The sequence below is a fragment of the Canis lupus genome, chromosome 29, assembly GCF_048164855.1.
Source record: "Canis lupus baileyi chromosome 29, mCanLup2.hap1, whole genome shotgun sequence".
Taxonomy (NCBI): Eukaryota; Metazoa; Chordata; class Mammalia; order Carnivora; family Canidae; genus Canis; species Canis lupus.
In genome coordinates this window covers 40470111-40496451 of record NC_132866.1, presented here as the reverse complement: position 1 = coordinate 40496451, position 26341 = coordinate 40470111, and the positions used below count along the sequence as shown (strand labels likewise).

The following is a 26341-nucleotide window of genomic DNA, read 5'->3' as shown; positions in this document are numbered from 1 at the left end:
GGAAGGCTTATTGAACCGTTGCTTTAGGTGAGCAGGTTCTCAGCAGGGTAAGGAGGCTCCTGCCGCATCCTGCACAGCCCCGTAGAGGCCTGCCTGGGACCCCTGCACTACATGAGGCTGGCACTCAGACTTGCTCAGGGGAGATGGGAGGATGTGGATGGTTGCGCAAGCCCCTCCTTTCCCTGCTTATTTCCTTCTGAGGCCGAAGTTCAATCATTAGGGCTCCCCCAGGTCCCCCACCCAGGTGCTGTTCCTCTGGTAGCCAGGCGTGGCCAGGCACTTTTCACAGAGGCAGACCAAGGGAGCGTCGGATCTCACTAGCTTTGGCCCTATTCTCTCCCATCTCACCCTGGGTGTGCATTGGAGCTGCCCATTGGGTTTGGGACATTGTACAAGTTCCTCCACCAACCTCCCAAACAACTGACTTGGCACAAGGAAGGGCTTTGGGCTAGGCATGGGGCTGGCAGCAGATGGCTGAGCAGTCACTGCAGGGAGCTGGGTCAGGCCTTTGCCGACTGCGGTGATGGGATGGTAGGCATGTTGGGGCTTGCTACATAGCCCTTAACTTAGAAGACCAAAGCATTTTTTCCCCATAAATCTGGAGTCCAGACTTCCAAGAGCCTGGCTCAGCCCACATTCTTGAGAGTGGGACACTGAGGACCCAGGGTGCAGCTGAAGGTCTTGAATAGGCTTTTCACCACTGGGGGTTACTGGCCAAATTATAATGACATCTGTGAGCAGAACCAAGGCTCCAGTGGCCTGCAGGTGCTCTCTTGAGCAGGGCTTGTTCTCATGCTTGAGGATCATAGAGCCTGTGTGTCTATAGGATTTCCCAGCCCAGGTGGGAAATCCACCCCAGATGTATCCTTTCATTGCAGGAGACATGACTGTCCAGTGCCACTACTACACTCACTACTCCTCGGCCATCATTGTCGCCTCCTACCTGGTCCGGATGCCACCCTATACCCAGGCCTTCTGCTCTCTGCAGGTGAGCTCCCCCCCCCCCCACACACACACACACAACTTTATCTCACAGACTAAGAGCTAGGCTTGGATGAAGCAGGGATCTCCCTGCTAGAAATCCAATCTTCAGCTAGGGATTCCCACTTGATGCTGACTCCAGGGTTCTAGGTGGTCCAGCTGAGGCAGGCTGTCATTGTCAGTGACCTGCGGTGACCTGCGTGTCTGCCCAACAGTGTTGCAAAAAGACTCTAAAAATAAGGAATAAAAGATATGGGGGGGGGGGGAGGGAATACTTAACATAAATAGGTTTTAGTGGAAAAGGAAAAGCAGAAAGCTTGAGGACTTCCTTGAAGATAGGTGGTCGGAAATTGGAAAAATAAACACAGAGAAGGAAGAGTGACAAGAATATCACTTGCGACGTCAGAACAGAGACAGCTACCCTAAGTACAAGGTGAAAGGCTTAAAAGGACAAAATATTTGAATAAGGAATAGCTGAACCAGAGAAAGAAATTAACCAGCTTACCTACCCATAAAGCAATAGACCACTCATCATGCCAGTGTAGGGTTGCCAGATTTCACAAAACACAGGATGCCCAGGTAAATTTGAATCTCAGATAAACAGTGAATTTTTTTATACTAAGAAATTATTTGTTGTTCATCTAAAATTCAAGTATAGCTGGGCCCCGTTGTGTTTTACCTGGCAGCCCTACCCAGTGTGAAGTGAGCAAGTCTGGCTCTGAGTGGGTGGTGCTGTGGAAGGCACGTGGGGTTGCTGGGATAGAGTCCTTTGCAGGCAGGCTAGAAGTTAATTTTCTCTCTTTTCTTTCTGACCTTATCACTGGGCTCCTGCTTCCCAGGTTGTCCCAGGGGCATAGCTTTTGACTGGGGAGAGCCACTGGGCAACCCAGCTGCAACCAGCTGGCTCAGTCAGCCCCAAAGTGAGTGCAGCACACAGCCCAAGAGTAGGGTCTGACCTGCTCCAGGCCTCACAAGTGTCCTGCGGAGAGGAAGGCATAAGCTATGGCGGGCAACAGGCCATGAATATGCACAGACTTACTCTGATAGCGAAGTACATCAAACGGAACATATGAGCGTTCCAGGAGTTGTGGGTTCTGGTCTGACCTCACCAACAAGGCCACACTTGTGGTCAGATGACCTTGCCCCTGAAAGACCAAAGGCCGCATCAGCACTAAATCCAATTCCTGAGCCCTAGGCAGGAATGGGTAGACAAGGTCAAAGTGATTTCTCCAACTAGGAACAAACTCCCTCCTGTCTTCTGTGTCTTGGCATAGTGTTCTCCATCCTTAAAGGCATAGATTGTCTAGACATTGTATAAACTCCTCTCCATGGAAATTCATCACTCAAAAATAATAAGTGTGCTTCCCCTGAGCCTTTCTCAGGCAACAAGCATTTTAAGTAAGTTTGGTTTGGAGAACAAATGGTCCCAGAGCTATAGCCCGTGCCAGGAATCCCATCCAGATGTTGCTCATTAATCCACAAGAAGTGACGATCACAGTGGATGATGATGGTGGTGCATTCCATTCCGTTAAGGCATTCCCTCCAGGCAGTTCTGGATGCTTTAATCGCTCTCTTTTGTCCCTTGGGTCCCGTGCTCTAAAGCCCCATCTCTACCTGTTACTAAAGGTCCTCTCACATGGACAAGAGGCAGAGTGGAATCGAAATGGCACCAGCTATGAGATTTATATGCCAGCTCTGCTACTTCACAGATAACAGAATCTTCTGCAAGTTACATTATCTCTGGAAGTGAGGGTTAATTATACACAACTCTCTGAGCTGTTGAGATTAGATGAGGAAATGTGGGTAAAGCCTGTAGGTCAGGGCTGGGCACTGCATAGGTGATCAATCATTGTTACCTTCCTTCTTCTCCCTGCAATCAGCCAGATCAAATCTGAGTAAGCCTGAACTTCAAGCTGGTCCCCTCTGGGCTAAGCTAATTCAAGACAGTCTGGACTGTATAGAAGCATTCCAGGATGGCATTAGCCAGATGAAACAGGTGTGCCGCAATTCCATGAAGATATTGGGTTAAGGCCACTCTGAAGTTAGTCACAACTAGTTTGAGCTTTTTTTAAGCTAGTTTGATCCACTGGTGACCTCACCAAACTGGTTTGAGATGCTCTAAACCAGTGCAAAATGGCCAGAACCCATTTTATCTGCTTTTGGATGGTATACATGTAGTTACATTAGCTTCAGCCCTTTGGCTCCATATTGAAGTCCAATGTGATTCCTGGTTTCCCTGGCTCAAATCTATCTGTGGCATGTTGGCCCATCTGAGTTGAAATCATTTAGGCTCCCCATGTGTGCTACTTCTAACTGCCTCTTCTAGTGGGCCATAAGAAAAACCCACTATCTTCTGCTTTTTCCTTAGACTAAAAGATGAGTTTGAGCTTCCAAGGGCATGGGCAAAAGGCTGGGGGGAATACACCTGATCTCCTTTGGGAGTCCTGGGGCCTTCACAGACCTCCTGAGGAATGTTCTGCCATCTTCCTCGAGTCAGGCTCTTTCCTCTATTCCACCCTGCCATCTAGGGAGCAGGTTCATTTCTTCTTAAGAGACCTTTGCTTCACCCCTGTGTGGTGACAAGGAAAGGATCCTCACCATATTCTCAACAGACTAGACTTCCATTCCCCAGCATGGACCACGGGATAAGGAAGAGTAAGAAAGGTGGAAAAGGTATAGAATCCAGACATGAGCCCTTCTGATTTTATTCTTTAAAGATTTTATTTACTTATTTTAGAGGGAGAGCACAAGCGGCAGGGGAGGAGTGACAGAGAGGGAGAAGCAGATTCCACCACTGAGCAGGGAGCCGGATGTGGGGCTCCATCCCAGGACCCTGTGGTCATGACCTGAGTCAAAGGCAGATGCTTAACCGACTGGCCACCCAGGCACCCCCTTCTTGTTTTACTTATCTGGAGAGCAGGGAACTGAGAATGTCAGGTGTCTCCAGGCCAGGTGTGCCTGCAAGAGTCAGTGTAGCAAAAGGCATGCTTCCCTGTTTTGCATGAAGTAAACTGCCTCTTGCCTGTTAGTGTGAATAAGCCCGAGGGACTTGCTTGCTCGGTTCAGTGGCTCGCGGCGCCAGTGCCTCTGGTGCGGAGAGCTGGGTCTATGCGGCTCGCAGTGTGGCCCAGTGCGGGGGGAGGGGGAGGGACACAGTGTTGCTGGGCGCTGCGGCCTGTCCCCTGAGCGGGGTGTGGACAGAGGGCACACCTCTCACACACCAGCTGGGATTGCCGTGTGGCCCCTCCCATCCCTGGCCGTGAGGTGTGCTTTATTTCCCCTTCACGTTGCATCTTCTGAACTCTGAGCTGCTCTTGGAATCGGCACGTTCCTCTGAGGTTTCTGTGTTTGATCTTCCGCCTCAAACCCGTCTTACAAGGATAGACCGTCACAACCCAGAAGAGATGGCACGGCCCGGGCGACCGGGGCAGGTGACGTGCCACAGGCAGCGTGATGAGATGCAGGCCGGAGGCCTGAGACCACGGTGCGCCGGAGCGGGGCCCCCAGCCCTCCCCTGGCCAGCGCGCGGGGCCCCCAGCCCTCCCCTGGCCAGCGCGCGGGGCCTCCCGGGCAGGGCCAGGCAGCGGCGCCCCGGAGAGGGCACAGGAGGGCACAGCGGCCGTGCGAGGGACACCTACAGGCCGTGTGGCCGCAGTCACGGCCGGGCGGGGGCGGCTGTCAGCGGCAGTGCGGAGGGTGTTCCCAACCTCCCGGGCCGGCGGCTGGTCGGCGGGGAAGACTAAGACGTGCGCTAACCGCAGAGTGGAGATCGGGGCTCCTGGCGGCTCCCGGGTGCCGGGCTGCAGATCCAGGTCCTGGGCCCGAAGCTGTGCCCAAAACAAAGGCTTAATTAGCATCATGCCGCCTGGAGGAGGAGCATTAGAAAAGAATCCTGTAGTGGAGGCAGGCAGGCCCGGAACGAAGTCCTGGCCTTAGAACCTTCTAATTGCTAGTGTTGAAGAGCCGAGTCTCCGAGTCTCCATTCCTCCTCCTTTAACATAACCCCTGCCTCAGTAGGAGGTAAAGATGAGGTGAGGTGCCCCAGGAAGGCCCTGCGGCTGGTTTCCAAGCACCCTGGTAAGTCTACCATCCTCCCATGCGAGTAGGCAGCAGGCTTTTCAAAATCCCCCTGCGTTTTGTTTGTTGAGGGAAGCGCCACATCCTAAAGGGGGACAGCTAATGGCTTCTTTGGGGTCAGCCCACCCTCCAATGAGAGCAAGACTCACAAGGCAGCCCCGCTGGTACACGGGGCCCCCAAATGCGCTATGGGGCTGACAGCTCAGCTTCCTGATGGGATGTTAAGAGTCTGGCATTTTCTGAGGAAGCCTGCAGACTCCCCCACTGCACACGCTGGCCCCTTCATGTCTTTGGTGGTGGTGGTGTCTCAAAATTGCCCTGAGGATGCACTTGCTCTTTCCCTTCTGCCCCTGTCCCAGGACCCCACCCCTCCTCCCTTCCCCCCATATCTTATCTTCTGCTCCCAATAACTTTTCAGTTCTTTTTCCTTTCCTTCTCTTTCTTTTTTTTTTAAGATTTATTTATTTATGATAGGCATAGAGAGATAGAGAGAGGCAGAGACACAGGAGGAGGAGGGAGAAGCAGGCTCCATGCTGAGAGCCCGACGCGGGACTCGATCCCGGGACTCCAGGATCGCGCCCTGGGCCAAAGGCAGGCGCCAAACCACTGCGCCACCCAGGGATCCCCTCCTTGTCTTCTTATGAGCCCCTGGTTACCTTCCCCACACACACTGAGGTTGGGACCTAAGCCAAGGATTGTTCCTTGATGTCTAGCCTGCAAAGGGCAAGCGGAGTCGGGGTGGGGCTCTTGGGGCACCTCTTCCTGTGTGCACCTGGCACTGCAGGAGGTACCTCACACACAGGTGCACACACATGCACACTCACAGGCTCACACACATTTCTACACCCACAACGGTCACCCCGGAACATAGGTGCACATGGATATCATGGCCCTGCACACAGTGAGTAGTGCCTTTAATACATAGCATCCTTTTAAGACCGATTCCAGTTTTAATAGATGTACTATGATCGTGTACTTTCTTCTAATCTGAACTCCCGTCTGTGTCCAACGGAAGTCCTTATTGGCCATTTCTCTCTATTATTTTTGTTTTCAATTTTGATTCATCTCTTAGCAAAATTCTACACCTCCGTAAAGGATTTTAATTGAGGGAGGATACCTAGGCTCATATTGTTTCTGAGCCCTTAGACATTCAGAATATCTTTCTGGCGTCTTCATGAAGGAGTGATTGTCAATTGGGCATAAAATCCAAAGCCTTACCTCTTGCCTCAGAAACCTCCGGCCTTGGCTGCCTTGTCTTCTAGCTCTTATAATATCACATGGGAAAAGTCTTCTGCTGACAAGAGGTTGTTCCTTCGTGATAATAATAATCTTACTATTATCTTTTCAGCATGTTGGGTATGCATAGGATTCATTGTTCTTGATATTCAAGAATATCTGCAAAATAGATTTAGGAGCAAATCTTGACTTAGTAATTCTCCCTGATTGTTTGGTTTCCATCTGGTCTCTAGACTTAATTTTGTTGCGGTTTTATTTTATTTTGGTTTGGACTTTCCTTATGGTGGTGCTCTGTGGACCCTCCTTGTGTCTCCCTGTCTCACTCCTTCTCTCCCTTCTTTTTCTCTGTCTTCTATTCCTTTTCCCCTTCCTTCCTTTCCTGAGAATCCAGTCCTGGCTGAGACTCACTGCTGGTAGCCCCCAGAGTCTGTGTCCACCCACAGACTTACAGTATAAGCAACAAAGCAGCTCCTCTTTTTCTTCTAGGGAACTTGGCATTTCTTTTGTATTGCAGAGGTGAGAAAACCCATTAATTTTGAAACAAATGTATGCAAATACATTTATTAATATAGGAAATAGGAAAATCGGTTATTGCTTCCTTTATAAATAATACAGGCTTAAGTTTTAAAGATATTACTTTTGCTAAAATGCATTAGACAGCTGTGAAAAAAATAACATTTTTCTTTGTGGTAATATCTTTAACCAGATTTGTAGCACTAACAATATTTCCTATGTATATATTATTTTTATTTAATACAGGTAATCTTTTTATTACCAAATCATATTGTTTCTCAGGAGATTACCATCAGCACTCATAAAAGCTGCAAAAGGAATCCAGGAGGACGAGAAGGCATCAATCTCCTGCAGACGTAAGGCTCCGGCTGCAGATTAAATATGCAAAGCTCTTAATATGTTTCAATGAGCCACTTGTTAGGTGCAGATTTATTTAAAAACACTCTCACCCTATTTTGTTTCCATTTCAATTTAAATCTGATGGTGGGCATCATCCCCTAATTTCAACCCAAGAGCAAAGTGACCTTGGAGAAAAGCCCCATCCTTAAATTGCCAGTGTACTGTGTTCCGTTGCAACCCCAGGGGCAACTGGCTTTCTCAGTGTCCCTGTCCGTGTGCAGAGGACGATCCAGGGACCTCACTGGATCCTCAAATCTGACTCAGAAAACTGACCAACCCACCAAGATGTCCAAATGTGGCTTGCCTCAGGTGTGCATCAGGTTCTGCCTTCACAGAAAGGGCTGAGACCCCCTTGCCCCACATGTAGGAGATCACGTGGTCCCCAGCCCTGGGGATTCCCCCAGTAAGCTGGGGCAAGGGGGTCTCAGCTCTTTCTGTGAAAGACAAAGAAAGCATGCTCTTTGGAGTAGCATCCATGGGATTGACCTGGTTCTGCCATCCACTGCTTTGATAGCCTTGGGAAAACCAATATATTCTGAGGATATTCAGTTTTCTGGTGTGCAGAATGGAAGTACAGTTCCCTCCTGACACATCTGCTGTGAGGATTAAGAGCTGACATCTCTGTGTAAAGTGCCTGACATAGGGTAGACTTGACAAGAGAAGGCTGTGCCCCTTCTTCACCCTTCATCCCCCGCCTCAGGGGCCCCAATGCAGAGGAGGGCATTGTTATTCTGGTATCTACCCACTTGTTCTCGGGCCACAAAAACTCTGCAGAAATTGGCAGAAGGAGGACAAGTTCTGATAGAACAAAGGCCCAGCCCTGATGGGGATAAGTGAACTATCCAATCCTAGGGCGGTGTTTTTGGGGTGTCCCTAAACTTAAGTAGACCCAAAGCCCAGTTTCAGAAACTCATTCTTGAAGTCCTTCTGCCCCCAGCATCCTCATTCTTCCAACCGGACCTTTCTTCCTCCTCTCAACCCACAAGGTCACCTGATAAAGAGTGTGGCATCAACTAAAGAGATTTGATGATTCAGATGAGAGGAGCAGGCAATCCAAGGAAAGAATTTGCTTTAAGTCTTACATGGTCCGATCCAAGCTGCCGAGCTTGGGATACATCAGGCCACCTGTGGAAATGGGCCTTGGAACCAGGGCTGGCTGTGGAGAGTGTGCAGACGTCATGTCTTCATGAACCAGCTTCATGTCTCTGCGTGGCTGGTGTGCCTCCAGATCTTTGTCCTCAAACCTGTTCTGTCTCGTTAGGCTGCTCTGTTAGATATCAGCAGCACCCTGACCTAGCCTGCTTTCTTCCGCTTCTGTTCCTGGCCTTGGCCTTGCCTCTGCTCAGAACACTCTGACTTCTTCTCTGTCACCAGGCTTGCAGACTCATCAGGGGCCCACTTCTCCAGGAAGCTTGCCCTGATTCCACATGGAATGGCTGACCCACCCTCTGTCCTGTAGTGGGCTCTTTGTATCCTGCCTGTGCCTGATTCAGAGTGGCCCCTTCACAAACACGGGGAATTGGTCAGATGAATGGCTGTGCTTTTCCTGTCTGTGATCTGAACCTAGATTTCTGAAATGGAGAATAAACAGTGCCTCTGGGGGAGCCTCAGTGCCAGGGTCCAGAGAATGGTTGAATGAACAGATTCATAAAAAAGCCATGGCACGTGTGTGTGGAGTGGCAAACGAACATGTGTGGGAGTGAATGGAAAGAAAGCTTTAATGGTGGAACCCATGCCTCAGTGGCTATGGATGAGAGGAGACCACACAGGCAGTGCCTGCACATCTTTCTCACCACATGTAAGTGATCACATCAGCCCCCTTTTCTCTCAGGGAGGAAGCTTTGATGTGGCAGACAGAATGTTCCACAGTGTGAAGAACACATGGGAGTCGGCCTCCAGAGACAACATGAGTGATGTCAGGGAGCTGACTCCAGAGTTCTTTTACCTGCCTGAGTTTCTAATCAACTGCAACGGCGTGGAGTTTGGTGAGTGGAGGCCAGGGTGTAGCCAGGGAGGGCTGGGCAGTACATGGGTCACTCCTCTGAAGCTCATTGGTAATGACTAACTTTATCAATAACTTTGCTGGGCAATTAAATGAAAAGGCCCTTCACTAAACCAGCATGGTCATTGTGAGGTCTCCCCTTGATGGCAGCACTCAAGGATGAGGTGGGAGCCAAGGAAAGACACTAGGCCCTGGGCTGCCAGGATGGCTCTGAGCCACAGACCCACCTGACACCCTTCCTGTGAGGGTCTCCAGGGTCTCAGTCTGCAGTGAGAAGCCCTGCTAACAACCAGGTCTGGCCCTGCCTTCCTGAATGACATTGGGTAAGCCCCTACCCTTCTGTGTCCCCATTTTCCTCCATGGCCCGCAAATGGGTTAACCTGGACTCTGGGAGCTGGACCCAGAGAAGCCGGGTCTGCTGGGAGAGTTTGCTAGCTGGAGGGCATCTAAAGGTGGTTGTATGGGGATACTGGCTCCTCCTCGTCTTCAGGCCCCATCCCACGATGAACCATGCCTTCTCATTAGTTTGGAATAGGAACAAACATTTCAGGAAGCCCAGTGAACAGGTCCCCTGGTGACTGTGTGTGTACATTGGGAGCCTCTGCAACAAACATCAGGGTGACTGATGGAAGGGGATGTGTGGTCAGAGCCTGAGGCAGGGTGTGGGCAACTCTCCCCTCAGAGGACAAGAGATAAGATCACTCACCCTGTAGAGGGCGCTTATGAACTGTCACCAGCACACACCTGTGCACCGGAGCTCTCCTCCCTCAGGGCTCTCCTTCCTCCAAAAGACATACAGGGTTATGCACCTTGAGCCAAAGCCAGGTGTGGGTGCAGGGGAGCACAGTTGAGCACAGGTGAGATCTGGCCACCACCCAGGCATTCACCTCTTCTGCTGTGGTTTGCAGCCAGAATACCTGTGGAGCATTTAAAACAGGCCCCGGCCCATGCTCACACTCAGCAAGCTTGATCCATGGAACTTGGTGGCCTGGGCAGTGTTCAGGTTCTTGGATGCCTCACGTGCATCAAGAGACCCCAACCAACATGAAGGGTGTTTCCCACCAGATGCGGTGAGACCCATGAAAGCAGTGAGACTGGGGTGGAAGCCGGCCTGGGCTGAGGGCAGTGCTCTGGGGACAGCACCACTCCTGCCCTGGAAATCGGTGGGGGCTCCTGCAGACAGGGACAGGAACTAAGTTGCAGAGATGACACACATGCCAAGGACCAAGGATCCTCAGTCATCCTGGAACAAGAGGTTATTGAGCACCTGCTGTATGCAGAAACCTTTGTAGGCTTTGGGAATTTAGGTGGACCGCCTGGAACGGATTGTCCTGAAGACATTTACATTCTGTGCAGGGACAGGGACAGAGGGAAGGGATAGAAAATACAAACAGATAAATAAGTGAAAGATTGTCTGATGCTGAGAATTGTTATGAAGAAAGAAGGTAGGAAAATGGTTTAAGAGGGACTCCCAACATCCCTGTGTTATTCTGGTCTCCAGGAAGGAGCATCTGAGTTGGTGACAGGTGAGCTGAGACTAGACGGTAAGAAAAGCCACATCAGACACAAACCTGTAGGCCAGAGGAAGGAGGCGAAGGTTTTACTCTAGTTGTACCATGAAGGCTCTGGAGGGTTTAAGCAAGACTATAACTAATGTTTATTGGGCAACCATCCTATGCCTGGAGTTTTTCTAAGCACATTATGCTTATTTCTCTTTTAATCCTTCCACCATTAATCCATAAGCCAGTAATGAAAGCTGCCAATACAGCAGCCCGGGGGGGGGGGGGTATTACTGCAGCGGTAAGGGGGTGCCAATACTGCAGCTCCTACAGGTAGGAGAAGTGAATCCCTAAGAGATTAAGCAACATGCCCAAGGTTACGTGGCTAATGGGTAGGAGAGAGACTTGGGCTTGGATCCAGACTCCTCTTTCTAATGTCTGCAGAAGCTGCCTCTAAAAACCTTGCTATCCTCACTTTAAAAATGGAGATAAAATGCATAAATTATAGAGTTAAATGAAGATTCAATAAGATGTGTGCCAAACACCTAACATAGTGCCCTGGCATAGAGTTGGATGCTCAAAATACAATAGCTTTTACTGTTAGTGTGATTATCTCCTTACTGCTCTAGCCCTGGGTGGAAAGCCCCCAGATGAAAAGGCATAGAATAGTAGGGAAGAAGAAAGACAACAAACAATGACCACAGTACTGGCGTTTTATAGGACTTGTGAATCAAGTACAAACCTGCCTGGGAAGCAGGGAGGGCCTTGTAGAAGGTCAAAGGCTTATAGACCAAGTAGGAATATTCTAGGCAGATGAGAGGGTGGGAGGCCACCAGACAGAAGATGCAGGAAGCAGTGAGGCCTGTGCAGGACACAGCTCTTAGCCTGATCTGCATGGAATTAGAAGTCTTAGACAGCATGGGGTTATACCCCCACACTCCTAGCCCAGTTTGGGCTCTCATTTACTCAAAGCTCTGCTGTTTCTCCCCTCACTCAGGCTGTATGCAGGATGGGACAGCACTGGGCGACGTGCAACTCCCTCCCTGGGCTGATGGGGACCCACGGAAATTCATCAGCCTGCATAGACAGGTGAGTTGACTAAGGTCATGCCCAAGGCCCTGGCATCCTGAATGGAGACCACAGTATCTTCTCAATCTCCACGGAGGCTTTCTGTGCAAGCAGAGGGCTAGTGGCAAGCACTTCTGAGGCTTTTATGTCTAGAGAGCCCAGAGAAGGTGCTAGGCTTCATGCTCCAGGTTAACAGGAAAAATCTCGGGTTCTGGGCTCTTTCAAGAGTTCCATGCCTTATGTCCTTGTGCCAGTTTGTTGTGGGAATTACTAGAGGGGGCACATTCACATTCTTTTTGAATGCTCTGGAGGACAAGTTAGTGTCTTTAGCTGGTCCTATAGGCAGTTGTGCCCTGGGCCATACTGCTCAGTATAGCTCAGAGAGAAGCTAGAGGCCCTGAGCCACTCCTATGGGCCAAAGGATGTGCCAGGCATAGGGAAGACTTGGCTTACTAACCAGAGAGGGTGATGTGGTAGCGGCCATTTGGATCAAATATATGCATTAGCTCAAACCATGAAAATAGGTGCAATTTCATTTGTCATCAGGGAAACATAAAGAAAAACCACGTGAGATGATGTTACATATTTATAAGAGTGGCTAAAATTTTAAATATTGACAAAACCAAGAGTAAGCAAGAATATGGAGCAGTCAGAATTCATTACACATTGTTGATAGGAAAAACAAAATGGTACAGCCACTTTGGAAAAAAAATTTAGTAATTTCTTATGAAGTTGAAGATGCATTTGCCTTATCACCTGGCAATTCCATTTGTCTATATTGACCCAAGAGAAATGAAGACATGTCCACGGAAAAGCATGCACATAAATATGCATTATTTTTATTCATGCTAATCAAAAACTGAAAACAACCCAAATGTCCAGCTACTGGTAATGGATAAACAAATGATACATCCACATAGTGGAATACTACTTAGCAATAATAAGAAGCAGTTTACTGATACATGTAGTGATAGGAATTAATCTCAAAATCATATCTTAAGCAACAGAAGCCAAACCCAAAGCTCCATACTGTGGGATTCTATTTATGTGACATTCGGGGAAAGGTGAAAGTATGCAGATTGAAGGTAGATCAGTAGTCACTGGAGTAGGGGATGATGGAAAAGTAATACAAGAGAACATTTTGAGTTGATGTAAATGTCATATCTCAGTTATGATGATACTTACATGATCACATGCATCTGTCAGTACACACTGAACTGTACATTTAAAAAGGGTGAAATTTATTGTATGTAAATTGTACCTAAGCAGAAAAAAAATCTAGGGTGGGCCTGAGTAGCAACAAAGCTGTACTTTTTCCTCTGTCCTTATCCCTTGGCAAGGAGAAAATTCTTCCTTGGTTTATCCTTGCCTCTGGAAATTTAGTAATGGTAGTCATCTCTCCCACAATCCAATGGTCTTGAGTAGTTGGACCAGACATGAAATTGACCTCAGGTGGCAGCAACCCTCTGCCAATGTGTTCTCAGAAAAGTTCTTGGCTTGGGGCGAGTGAGAAGATTCACTACACAGGCCTGACTGCAGATGCCAATGGTCTAGTGGGGAGGCAGCTTGATTAAATAACCACACAAATAACAGGGAAATTATAACTGCACAAAATGCCACAAAGGAGAGATATTTATTCAGTGTCATCAGATATAGGTTAGAGGTGTGGCCCAGGGGAACTGGGTGGTGACAATAGTGGGGAGACCTCTTTTGGTAAAGATTAGGTTGGAGTGGGTTAGGATGTTAATGATCAATGTCAGTGAAAATATCAGAGTAGGAACCTCTGGACATACTCTACTCCATAAAAGCAATAAGAATAATGGCAAAGATTGTCATGAAAAACTTTTCAGAACTCTGGAAATTAACTAGAGGCTTGGAAAAATCAAGGGTGTATTCCTTTGAGAAAAATGACTGAATCTCTGAAATAATAGCAAGCTTTGTAGTGTTTTAACTTACACCATTCTCATTTCTCCTCTTTAGTGCCATAGTAGCTTAAAAAACCAACAGCCCACAATAACAGTGAAAACCAACAGCCTACCAGTCATTGGAGGGGGAAGAATGGGGTTGGGGCTCCTTCAAAGTCTCATACCCAGAGAACTGTTATTATTTGACCTGTTAATGGTTCCCTGAAAGGCCCCACCAGCAAGGCTATCTTTATATGATCTCAAAGATGGCAGAGTACAAAAGACTTTTCTTCAGTGATATTTGTGAAAAAATAAACCAGAGACAACTGTTTAACACCGTGGCTGCCAGAGGTAGTGGATATAATTGGCCAAACAATAGACTAACCAAAAAGCCTAAATGGAAAAACTAGGGAATGAGATATTTGTTAGGAGGCTTGAAACGATTTCAAAATATCCCTGGGATCTAGGATACACATATCTGTAGGATTGCTTTCACGTACAAGGCTGTGTTTATGCTCCTAAGGTCCTAAGATTCACTTCTGGCTGACATTGAGGCTCTGTGCAAGCAAGATATGAGGTAAAGGCAGAGTTTTTACCAGGCAGCTGCTACCTGGCTGAACATTGAAGCCATGCACGCAAAGCCCCTCCCTGGGCAAAGACTGGAATACTAACTGGTTCTAGGCATTTAAAGAAATCTTCATCCAATCATAAGAAGACCATTAAGCTAACAAAGCAGAGATTTCAGTGACCACATACAACAAAAAAATACAGACTCTGTAGAACTGGTTCAGTAAAGTAACTAAATAAAAAAACAATAAGCAACAGTAACAACAACAACAAACCCTGGGGTAAGAGAAAAATCTGATTTCCAGAGTTGGCATATCATATTATCTAAAATGTCTGGTTTTCCACAAAAGTTATGAGACATGTAAAGGAAAAAGAGTACAGCTCATACAGAGGGGGGAAAATGCTGTCAATAGAAATATCCCTGTGGAACCCTAAACTTCGGACTTACTAGACAAGACTAAACCAGATATCATAAATAGGTTCAAAGCATTAAATAAAACTATGTGTAAAGGCCTAAAGGAAAGTATGACAATGAGAAAATATAAATAAAGAAATAGAAATTATGCAAAGAAATCAAATAGAAATTGTGGAGCCGAGAAGTACAGTAACTGAGATGAAAAATTCACTAGAAGGGATCAATAGCAGGCAAAGAATCAACAAACTTGGAAGACAAGTCAATTGAGATTACCCAGTCTGGGAAACAGGAAGAAATAAGTGAAGAGAAATGAGCAGAATCTAGGCATCTATAGAACACCATCAAACAGTAACATATACAAATTGGAAGTACCAAAGTTTCCAAAGTAGGAGAGAAAGGGGCAGAAATAATATTTGAAGAAATAATGTTCAAAAACATTCCAATTTTGATGCCAAGCATTAATTTATACATACAAGACATTCAATAAATTCCAAGTAGGGTAAATTCAAAGAGATCTATACTTAGACACATCATAAACTGTCAAAAAGGAAAGTCAAAAGAAGAATCTTAAAAGCAACAAAAGCAACTCATCACTTACAAGGTGTCTTTAATAAGGTTAATGGTTAATATTTCATTAGAAACCACAGAAGTGGGCAGCCCCGGGTGGCTCAGCGGTTTAGCGCCGCCTGCGGCCCAGGGCCTGATCCTGGAGACCCGGGATCGAATCCCATGTCAGGCTCCCTGCATGGAGCCTGCTTCTCCCTCTGCCTGTGTCTCTGCCTCTCTCTCCTCTCTGTATTCTCATGAATAAATAAATAAAATCTTAAAAAATAAATAAATAAATAAATAAATAAATAAATAAATAAATAAATCTTAAAAAAAAGAAGAAACCATAGAGGTAAGAAAGCAGTGGTATGAAATATTCAGAGTGCTGAGAGACTATCAGCCAAGAATTTTATAGCCAGCAAAACTATTCTTCAAAACTAAGGAAATAAAGACATTTCCAGACAAATAAAACTAAAAGAATTTATCATTAGGAGACCTGCCCTTTAAGAAACACAAAGGGAGGGCAGCCCCGGTGGTGCAGCGGTTTAGCGCCGCCTGCAGCCCAGGGTATGATCCTGGGGACCCAGGATAGAGTCCCGGGTCAGGCTTCCAGCACAGAGCCTGCTTCTCCCCCTCTGCCTGTGTCTCTGCCTCTCTTTCTCTCTCTCTGAATAAATAAATAAATAAATATTTAAAAAAAAAAGAAAAGAAACACAAAGGGAGTTCTTCATGCTAAAATAGAAGATAATAACTCAAGTCCACACGAAGAAATAAAGGAGGTAAGTAATAAGAAGGAAACAGAAATGATAAGGATTAGTAACAAAAATCCTGCTTGTGAAGGAGAGAACAAAGACAGAGAGTAGTACCTGGAGGAGATGGAAGGTTAAGGAAATGCTAAGATTTTCTTTTTTTATTTTAATAAGTAAGTTTAAAAAGTAATGGGAAAGAGAGGGTGAATATACAAGGAAAGGAATAATATATTCTTGAGAAAACAAGAGAATTTGGGATCTAAACTACAGGTAGAGGGCTAGCTTTAGATAAAAGGTTGGGCAGATTCTGGCATTAAATAGGAGGAGGAGAGGTCAGGGGATTGCAGATGAAAGTTCGTTTATATATGTTGTCAGAAAGATATGGAAGTTTCCAACTGGTGGCTCTATTTTTCTGTGCAAAGTGGGAGGTGTGGCCAATGGCTGAAAGTAGACAGTCAGAGAGGGTCAGAGGTAAGGAGAGAGAAAGAAATGTGAACTAGTTATCTCCAGTGATAATGTACGACTTGACCAGAGAAACATTCTGAAGTTTTCTGGGAGTGCTCCAGGTCCATTTGAAATTGGTGACTCAGAATTATAGGATAATCAGTGTGGCCCCTTATGTGATGTTTTATGTGAGACATAATATATTTGAGTTGTTTCAGCGCGCTGTGAAAAGACAGTATACACAATTTGATAGCATAAAAAGATGTATTAAGTGGAGTATTATTGAAATGATATACCACAAAGTCTAAGCTGCATCAAGATGTGGCTGAAAATAGGTGAGTGTCGATAGATTGCAAAGAAGTAAAAGGGTGAGGGGCCTAGAAGTTTTGACAAGGTAGAAGAATAGCCTCAGAGAGTAGTTAAATAACCAGCAAGGTGAGGATGTGGCTTTCACCAATGGAGATGTTTGAAGGAGAGATTCTGAAGTTGGAGTACTTATGGATGCTGACATGAGTTAAGGTGTGTCTGCGGGAGTAGGTAGCTTTAGGTGGAGACAGGCAAAATCATTGGAGAAGTAGCACTTAAGGAACTGAGAGGTGAAATATTGCAATCACTGAGGATGATGGCAGATCTTGGAGATGAAAGGAAGTCATGGCCAGGACTCACCATGTTTGATGAATGAGAAAAAAAAGTTGGTAGATGGCAGCATTGTGGATGAGGAGGGGGGCTAGAGTTAAATTCCATGAACTACAGAGGAGCAAAGTATTGTTCTTTTAGCAAGAAGGTAGAGGAACAATGGTCTGGAGGTGGCAGTGAGGACCAAGGAAGATACCAACACCACCTCTAGGCCCTAAGACATGGCATGTAACCCAGCAAGTAGCCACCACTGGGGGCTCAGGAGAGAGCCAGGCTTCATCTAAAGAAAGGAGGTAGAAAAGATACTCTAGAAGAGCTTAAAGATATGGGCTATGTGTTGGTAATAAGAGTAGAAAAAATGCCTGGAGGGAGGGTCAGATGTCCTGGCCTATGGTCTTCCCTGATATATGACCATTCTGCTATTGCAGTCACCAGCAAGTGCTTTAATAAAAACATTAACAGAAGGCTCTTAGCTGTGCTCCAGGCCAGATAGTAGGCTTGGAAAAACCATGCCTTTCATCACAACTCTTGTGGCATTACCCAGGTGTGGCTTCTTGAAGCCACTTTGGCCGTATGCCTCAAAAAAACTAATGTGGCATAGATGACCTGACTTCTATAGGCCCATGTCCTCCCAGAGGATCAGTGAGTGGTGCTTCGACAATCCCAAATGTATGTTTTTGAGTCTCAGAACACAGTCCTGAAGTTGGGCTCTGCTTAGTAGAAACAGGTGCCGTTTCTCAGGTGAACTGGCATATTCCAAACCCTGGCCCACATTTTCTCTTGCTCATGGGTGGCAACTGTTGGGACATTTTGCCAACCTGGGTACCCTAATCTGAGCTGGTGTAATTCAACTGGCCTGTATCCATGAAGGATGGAGCATGCTTGGCTCCTCTGCTACCCTTCTTTCTGTCTCCTGATAGATGTCACCTTTAGTTGGAGGCAGATATTACTTGCTTACAATGGGAGCTGTGTTCCTGAGTGGGGTGAGGTTTAGATGTCACGTGGAAACTTTAAGCTCAGAGTAAGTCTCCATGGCTGAGTCTGGAAATTCTCCTGTCCTCCTTCCTTGGAGACAGCAGCCTGCACGTGGGCAGAATGTTCCTCAAGGTCATCATAGACTTACCCCTTAGGTGTGCAGATGAAATACTCTTGTCCATTGCGTACTCTGGACTGAACATAAGTGCCCCAGTAAAGAAGCTCACATTCCTGGGGACAGTGCTGCACCTCAAAGGTAGATTCTACCCTTTTCCTTTAAGAGATCACTAAGAAAGGGCCTCACAGCCAATATGTCAATAATTTCTAGGTACTTGGGTACAGTGAGATGTGCTTAGTAAGGTTGGATAGCCCCTAAGGGATTCTGAGGCCTGGGAGTTGGGGACTGAGATAGTAGGTTCAAAAACATACCTGAACCTGCCCCAGGAGTGGAGCAATTATATCTATCAGCAGAAGATGGTGTTAATGGGAAGAGATAACACACATAAACCCCAAGCCAGTGCCTGGCACCTAGTAGGTGTGCAGTGTAGTCAGTGTAGCTAACTTTACATGGAGCTCATTGCGCACCAGGCATGAACACAGACCATACCTCACATATCTCCACAAAGAAGGTATAATTATTTTCCCTAACTTGTAGGTAAAGAAGATGAAGGAACTGGGGAACAGAGATGTTAAGGAGCGTCCATGGTAGTGCTGGAGTCCAGCCTGCTCCAGAATGGGTTCTCCTAACTCCTACACTTAGTCTCAACCACCTGAATCTCTGATCAGAATCAGCTCTCCCTTTTTCTTATTTTGATCTCAACAGGACCCCAACACCTTATTTTCAGTCTTCCGTTTAGATATGGAAGACACAAATCTTCTGAACCTCCTGGTTATAGCACAGAGTGAATGAGCTAGGGTGATGGGAGCAGTCAGATCTGTTTTCCCACTAGCTGGAGACAGGAATTAGATGGTCATTAGGTGGCCGATATGTTCTGCTCACTTAGTGCTCATCAAGCTGAGTGCAATATCACATCTTCCCTGTGCAGAGCCAGCATCCTGATACGTGTGCCCCCTCCTGATCTGTGAAGAGGGCTCACAAGTCTAAGAGAGGCCTTCATTTTTCATGATCTTTGGGTTTTGGTTCCAGGCTCTGGAAAGTGACTTTGTCAGTGCCAACCTCCACCACTGGATCGACCTCATTTTTGGGTACAAGCAGCAGGGGTCAGCGGCGGTGGAAGCTGTTAATACCTTCCACCCCTACTTCTACGGTGACAAAATGGACCTCAGCAGCATCAGTGACCCCTTAATCAGGAGCACCATCCTGGGGTTTGTCAGCAACTTTGGACAGGTACCCAAACAGGTACAGCATCCATGTTCTTGGTCTTGCTTTCTCAAAAGAGTGTGTGAACTGTGAGCTTGAGAGTGAGAGTGAGGACATTTTCTCCCGGATAGAAACAAAAGGGAACTGAGGAGGGGTAATAGTCTCCCTACACCCCTCAACATCAGGGCTTACTTACCCTTCTGTTACCATCCGATGTTGATGAGGGTGATGACGTCATTAATGATAATGATGAGGACTACATTCCCCTGTGATACATGTGACAGACACTACAGTAAATCCACAGGATTTAATTCTTTATATGTGTGTCTACTCTGGGGAGTTGTTGTAAAGAGCCAACGCATGGAGACATTAAGTGCTTGGAAGTGTCTGCAGTATGATGGGCACTCCACAAATATCACTTACTAGTATGCCTCCCTCATTGAATCCCCTCATAAGCTCTGGGTATAGGGATTATTTTTTTTTTATAGATCAGGAAGCTGAGGCTCAGAGAGGCTGAATAGGTAACTCGCCTGCAATTGTACTTTAGCAGATGGCAGAGGTAGAGCTCTAGCCCCATCTGGCTGGCCCCAAAGCCTATGTCATATCAGCAGAGGTGGGAGAGGATCTAAGTTCTGCCCCCGGGGCTCCTGGTGAAATTGATGGGGGTCCCACGTGGGCCTTTTGCTCCACTGGCTCCATCCTGCATCAGTATAGTCATGTAGCGATGTGAGTCTAGGTGTTTGTGTATGACATCCTGGTGAATGGTGTGCAAGGAGGAGCACTTATTTGACTGATCTCAGCTGTGTTGACCCTGGAACTTTGGTTCAGTGTGGAGAGGTTTTATTCCTAAGGACAGCCATCTGGGCTACTAGCGTGACCACATGGGCTGGGATCTCAGCCAAAAGCAGTCAGGAGCCATGCTGGGAAATGAATGCGTAAGCCCAGCCAATTTCAGGGCCATCTTGGGCAGCAGTAACCATGAGGCTTGGATGGGCTCATCTTACAATGCAAAACTAGTAACATCTTTTCTACCTGGTCTTATGTGACATGCTCTGGGTTTGCTCAGCTCCCAGGGGAGGAGAATGTGAGAAATGCCTAGGGGTGACTTGGAGAATGGACATCCAAAGTGTGGGTTTGGCCAGGGAAGGCTTTGAAGAAAGGATTGAATTTCAGAAAGGAAGTTTGGGCAGCCTAATAGTTTCATTTCTTTAAGAAATGGAATAATACAGATAAAGCAATTAAATAATTCAAAATAGTAGTTGCCCCCACCCAATTGTGTCCTGGGTGATATACTCACAGTCCATGTCCATGAGCAAAAATATTGTCACATCAGTGTGCTTGCAGAGTGCACACAATTTTAGATTCTGATTTTCTTTGGTGATGTATCATATGAGCTTTTAAAAAAATATTTCTTTTCTTAAAAAAGATTTTATTTATTCACGAGAGACACAGAGAGAGAGGCAGAGACACAGGCAGAGGGAGAAGCAGACTCCATGCAGGGAGCCCGATGTGGGACTCGATTCTGGAATTCTGGGATCACACCCCAAAGGCAGACGTCAACCACTAAGCCACCCAGACATCCCTACAAAAAATATTTCTAAGTAATTATCAGAATGAGAATTCCTCCAGTGATCCCTACCTAGAGGCAGGATTAAAATACTTCAGGACCGTGCATTGTGCTGTCAAGGGGCTGTGTGTGCTGAACCTGTGTCAGGCTCCCAGCCTGTGGTTCTTTAGTCATTCTTCTGTGTGAGGAGGGACATTCTTTATTAAATGCTCATTTAAAAATAACCTTTCTGATTTCTGTTTGCATTGCTCATCCACCCAGCTTTCCTAGTAGTCCAGTGTCTGACTAAGAGCTGTTCATGGAGCCTCGGCTGCTGTGACCCTTCCCCCAGCCCCGCTCCACCAGCTGCCTCACCTCTGCCACTGTGCCCAGCTGGGGCCAGCTCTCACCCCTCCTTTGTGGCACCCAGTGGATGTTTCCATCCAGGAGCGGAGGCATGGGCCTGATGGCTGGAAAAAGCAGCCTAGGTGGGGAGAGGAGAGGATGGAGAGCTGTGGCAGCAGCAAGGTTCTGCCAGCAGCATAGCCTTGCACTTCATGTTTTGCCTGGTTATGCAAAAAGTTTGGCATTAGGGACAGTTTGACAGCAGAGATCTAAGAAAAATGAAAATAAGAAAGGCCACTAATGGGGTTTGTAAGGGAAAGGGGAAAAATAGGAGAAATAGCTCAAGCAAATGGAGGGAGATGTGTGATCTGGAGTGTGAAGAGGGTCATCCTGACCCCATGGTATGAGCTGCAGCTTGGCCAGGGCCCAGGAGCTCCTCAATGAGGTCCCCGGCAGCATGGGGAAGATGACGGTTTGGCAGCCAGGGGGGCTACCTGTGCCAGTCGCCCTCTATGAGCTGGAGAAAGCGGCTGCCCCACTGAGCCCCAAGCCTCTTATCGGCAACAGCTGAGGGTTGCAACTGATTGTTCTGTTGATGCTGAACTCAGGAGCGAGCCCAGCTGGGGCAGCAAATTGGGGCACAGGTGCCGCTGTGACTTACATGAGGGAGACTCCTCCTCTGCCTTCTGTCCTTTTTTTTAAAAAAAAAAAATTATTTATTTATTTATTTATTTATTCATTCATTCATTCATTCATTCATTCATTCGAGACAGAGAGAGAGAGGCAGAGACACAGGCAGAGGGAGAAGCAGGCTCCATGCAAGGAGCCCAACATGGACTCGATCCCAGGTCCCCAGGATAACACCCTGGGCTGCAGGTGGCGCTAAAGCTCTGCCTTCTGTCCTTGACGACTTATGTGGTCTGCATCTGTCCCCTGTTTTTCCAGCTTTTTACGAAACCCCATCCAGCCAGGACCGTTGCAGGCAAGCCTTCACCTGGAAAGGATGCTGTCGTGCCGGCGAGCCTGCCCAGCCACCCGCAGCCCTTTTTCTACAACCTGCAGGCGCTGAAGCCATCCCAGGTCACAGTCAAAGGTGACTACCTGGTCTGCTTTCTTTGGCACCCTGTCAGAGTTGTCCCTTCAGTGACCCTTGTTCTTTGGGAGGTTCATGGGTACAGATCCTTCAGGGTCTTGGGGTCTGATTTTGGATGGCTGTGTCTCTGGTCACAGCAGGAATCTGGGGAGGCCTCTGCCCTGGAAGGATCCAGAACTACCTGTGTTAGATCAAGGCAGACTCACTTGTCTGTCTAAGACACACATTCCTCTCTTTCCTTCACATATGTGTGGACACACACATCTCTCTTTTTCTTTCTTTCTCTTTCTTTATCTGGCACACACACACCCCTGCTCACCTCCAAAGCCAAGTGGGGGAGTCCCAGATTTCCCGAGGGAGGATCACAACCTCTGCTCCTCAGTACCCACAGCCACTGGTGCCCCCGATCACTTAGGCAGACCTACAGTCCCTAGTCAAGAGCATCTGTTCTGGGGCAGACAACCCTGTGGGAGTTCCAGCCCCACTGCTTCCTCAAGAAACTGTGTGTGTGAACTCTGAGGTCTGTGCCACCTGTGGGCTGCACTGCTTTTGAGAAATCCCACTACATGGGGTGACATTCTGGAGTCACATAAAGACATTCCGGGTTTGCTGGGGTTTGGTGGTGGGTCCCTTTTCTCCCTTCGCATCCAAGAACGGTGCCTTTGGCGCACCCAGCCCTGCTAGATAAGGTGCCTGAGAGAGGCAGGAAGGGAAGAGCCCTCCAAGGCTCCTGTGGCTTTGTGCCATCTGCCCAGATAGCCTCAGCCACTCCTCCTCCAGCATCAGCCCGTAGAGACACCGAAGACATGCATGGCTACATGCAAGCTTCATGTGTGTGCTAAAGCAGAGGAGGACCCAAGGGCCAGGGGACCCAGCTAAGGACCAGGGTCTAACATGGCCCCTGGAGTGAGGCCCCAAAGTGAGGTGCCTCGACAAGCAAGCAGCTCCAGCCCAGGCTTGTGCTTTGCCAGTCTGGGTCACCGGGCCATGGCTCTTCTCTGGGCCCAGTGAGTGTTGGGGGTGTTCTCCATTGACTGTAAGTAAGCTCAACTATACTAACTGGGGAGTAGATATGTACCTCTTCTCTCTAGGTTCAGAATCCCCCAAGGGAGCCATTGGCCACATTGTCCCTACCGAGAAGACCATCCTGGCCGTGGAGAAGAACAAGGTGCTGCTGCCTCCTCTCTGGAACAGAACCTTCAGCTGGGGCTTTGATGACTTCAGCTGCTGCCTGGGGAACTATGGCTCTGACAAGGTGGGTGGCTTGGGGCACGGGGACAGGCACGGGATGCAGGGCAGGCAAGGGACCTTGGCCTCCATCTGTTGGGGCAGATACAGCCAGGAGACGGGTGAGTCCAAGGCAGGCACAGCTGCCCACACCCCACTGCCTCCATGTGGCTGTGCCCCCTGCCTGGGAGGGAGAGGGTTTGTGTGGCTAGGCTTAGGGCCCTCATGGGCCAAGCCTCTGATCTGTTCTCTAAGGAGCGGAGCTTGCAGGTTCCCGGGACATGCTGTCACCTCACAGCAATCTCTGCCACTGACAGGTCCCTCAGCTGCATGAAGACCACTCAGATTCTTGCTCAACCTGGGTGGGAAGTCCTAGGGTTCCTCTGGCCCTGGTCCTGCCTCAGAGTCAGAGGACAGTCCCTGAGGATTCAGCCGGTGCCAGAAGCGAGTCATCTGGTCACTTTTTCTCAACCCTTGACTTAGGCCATCCAGTGGCCTCACTTCTTGCTGTGGCCCTGGCAGCCTCTGAGGATCCCTTCCCAGCCCCCCTCCCTTCCCACCCTAATTCCCACCCATCAATCACATGGCATGAACTCCCTGCCCACCAAGCTCTCGCTCCCCACCCCCAGCCTTTCCTACCCCTTCCTGAGGCAGCCAGAGACCAGTCCCAGATGGTACCCCCTCCTGAAAGCTGTCTCTGACCTCCTCAGGCTGAGTCGGCCTCCCAGGGCTCACTGTGTTCACAAGGACTTTTCATAATGTCCCCAAAACTTCCAGCTCACTTGTCTCTCCCCACTCCTTAGAGTGTGAGATCTGTGGGAACGGGCTTGGCCTCCATCTGTTGAGGCAGAGACAGCCAGGAGATTGGCGATTTTGTCACCTGAGCCAGCTCCTAAACAAGTGACATGTCCCCCAGTTCTTGTGGCACACAGGCAGGCCAGCAGTATCCAGACCTGCCTTTGCCTCTCTGTCACCCTGTTCTGGCCCCCAGCCCTGTGCTGGCTAGGGCACCAGTGCTCATCCCACTTGTCTTCTATAGATCATAATGACGTTCGAGAACCTGGCTGCCTGGGGCCGCTGTCTGTGTACTGTGTGCCCAACCCCCACAATGATCATCACCTCTGGAGCCAGCACTGTGGTGTGTGTGTGGGAGCTCAGCATAGCCAAAGGCCGCCCAAGGAGCCTGCACCTCAAGCAGGTATGGTGGCTTAAGTGGAGATGGTACCCAGAGCGGGTGTGTTGCCTGGGGTGGGTACAGTACCCTAGTGTGGTCCGACTGCCTGAGCGTGGAAAGCCCTGCCTCCCTCAGGAGCAGAGGACACAGTGAAGCATTGGTGGCAGCACGTGGCTCTGCACTATTAGAGGACAACGGTTTCATGCCCCTGGTGGATTTGAGAAGCCCACAGGGCAGGTGCCTCCATGGAGACCCACGCCTCCGTGAGAGACACCACTTGTGTGTCTGAGCCAGTGAAACCAGTTTCCTTGCACTGGAGAACATTTTGGAATATGTGCCATGCACACTTCTAGGTTGACAGCCTCATTTTACCTCCTCAACAACCCCATAAAGTGGGTACTGTTTTCATCCATACTTTACTGGGGAAAAAACCAGTTGCAAGAAAGTGACTTGCCCTAGAGCCAGAAATTGAAAGGCTATTTCAGAACAGAAGTGGATGTGCATGAGTAGAACAAAAGCAGAGGGGCGGGGGCTGTATTCTGGCCCTGCCTTAGTTACCACCGCTGCTCTATCTAATACCAAGCAGAGTGTACCCACTGCTTACCTAAGACTCCATACATTCATTTTATTCTTGTAAAGCAGGCACTGTTATTCCCGCTTCCACAGGAGGAAACTGAAGCTTGGAAAGAGCGAGTTTGCATTTTAATCTAGGTCAGTCTAAACCGTGCTCCCTGCCTGTGCACCTTTGAACTTGCCTGAGAATACCACTGCAGTACACTTCCAACGCTAAAACGCAGTTTGTTTTTGCATCTGTATTTTAGTTAGCCATATAGACCCCAGATAACGAAAACCCAAATTAATCATACAAAACTCACCACGGGCCAGATTTCCTAACCTGAACATGTTTCACTAGAACCGATTCTGGATTTCTCTGGATGCTTCCCAAGCCATCCCCAGCACCTGCACAGCGCATGTCGGGCACTCAGTGAATGTGCAGTGAAGGAATCCATCAGTCAATGCTGAGGGAGCTGATTAATGGTGCAGAGCAGTGGCTCCTGCTGGAGGGAGCTGTACAGGCCAAGGGCAGGCTACCTTCACCAGACTCTCCTGGGAGGTCCTTCTAAGCCAGCCTTGGAGTGCCCTGCCTTTTCACATTTTCACATTGTTCTGGGTTTCCTTGCTGCTTTCCACGAACTGCAGTCAGGGGGCTGGGTTCTTACTCTGTACCTAAGTGAAGAGACCGTGCGTTTCTCTCTGGACCCTTCCCCTATCCCAGGCACCACTCTGGGGATGGCCTGAGATCCAGCCTGACTGTGGAGCTGGTCTTGGGGGATGGGGAGGTGGCCTCCCACTGCTACTCCAAGGCTCCTTTTAGAAATGCAGATGTACTGTAAAAGCCCCAGTACTGACAGCATAAAAATGTAATTCATCATCTTCTCTTAGTTATAAATCAAAAGGAAAAGGCATGGGGAATCCCACACGCTTTCATTTCCTAGGCAAAATAAAGCATGTCATCATTACCTATAGGGCTCACATGGCCTTGGGGATCCCCCAGACTACCAGAGAAGGGGTGGTCTCGGTGAAGGGGATCTGTCCCTGACCCGTTGACAAAGTCATCATTAAA

At 48.2% G+C, this 26341-nt stretch overlaps 1 protein-coding gene across 8 annotated transcripts in view; it reads left to right on the top strand.

Annotated features, from left to right (window-relative positions):
• Positions 1-26341, top strand: part of WDFY4 (WDFY family member 4) — a 285777-nt gene that overhangs the window by 246867 nt on the left and 12569 nt on the right. For 4 of the 8 annotated variants that reach the window (XM_072806362.1, XM_072806360.1, XM_072806361.1 and 1 more), the window contains 7 exons: positions 879-988; positions 9038-9191; positions 11705-11796; positions 19159-19371; positions 22169-22316; positions 23387-23571; positions 24583-24741. In XM_072806362.1, the coding sequence (XP_072662463.1) occupies positions 879-988; positions 9038-9191; positions 11705-11796; positions 19159-19371; positions 22169-22316; positions 23387-23571; positions 24583-24741 (1061 nt within the window). Of the gene's footprint in view, positions 1-878; positions 989-7053; positions 7164-9037; positions 9192-11704; positions 11797-19158; positions 19372-22168; positions 22317-23386; positions 23572-24582; positions 24742-26341 lie in introns of those variants that run through there. The other 4 variants (XM_072806363.1, XR_012020969.1, XR_012020970.1 and 1 more) reach the window with 4 other exon arrangements.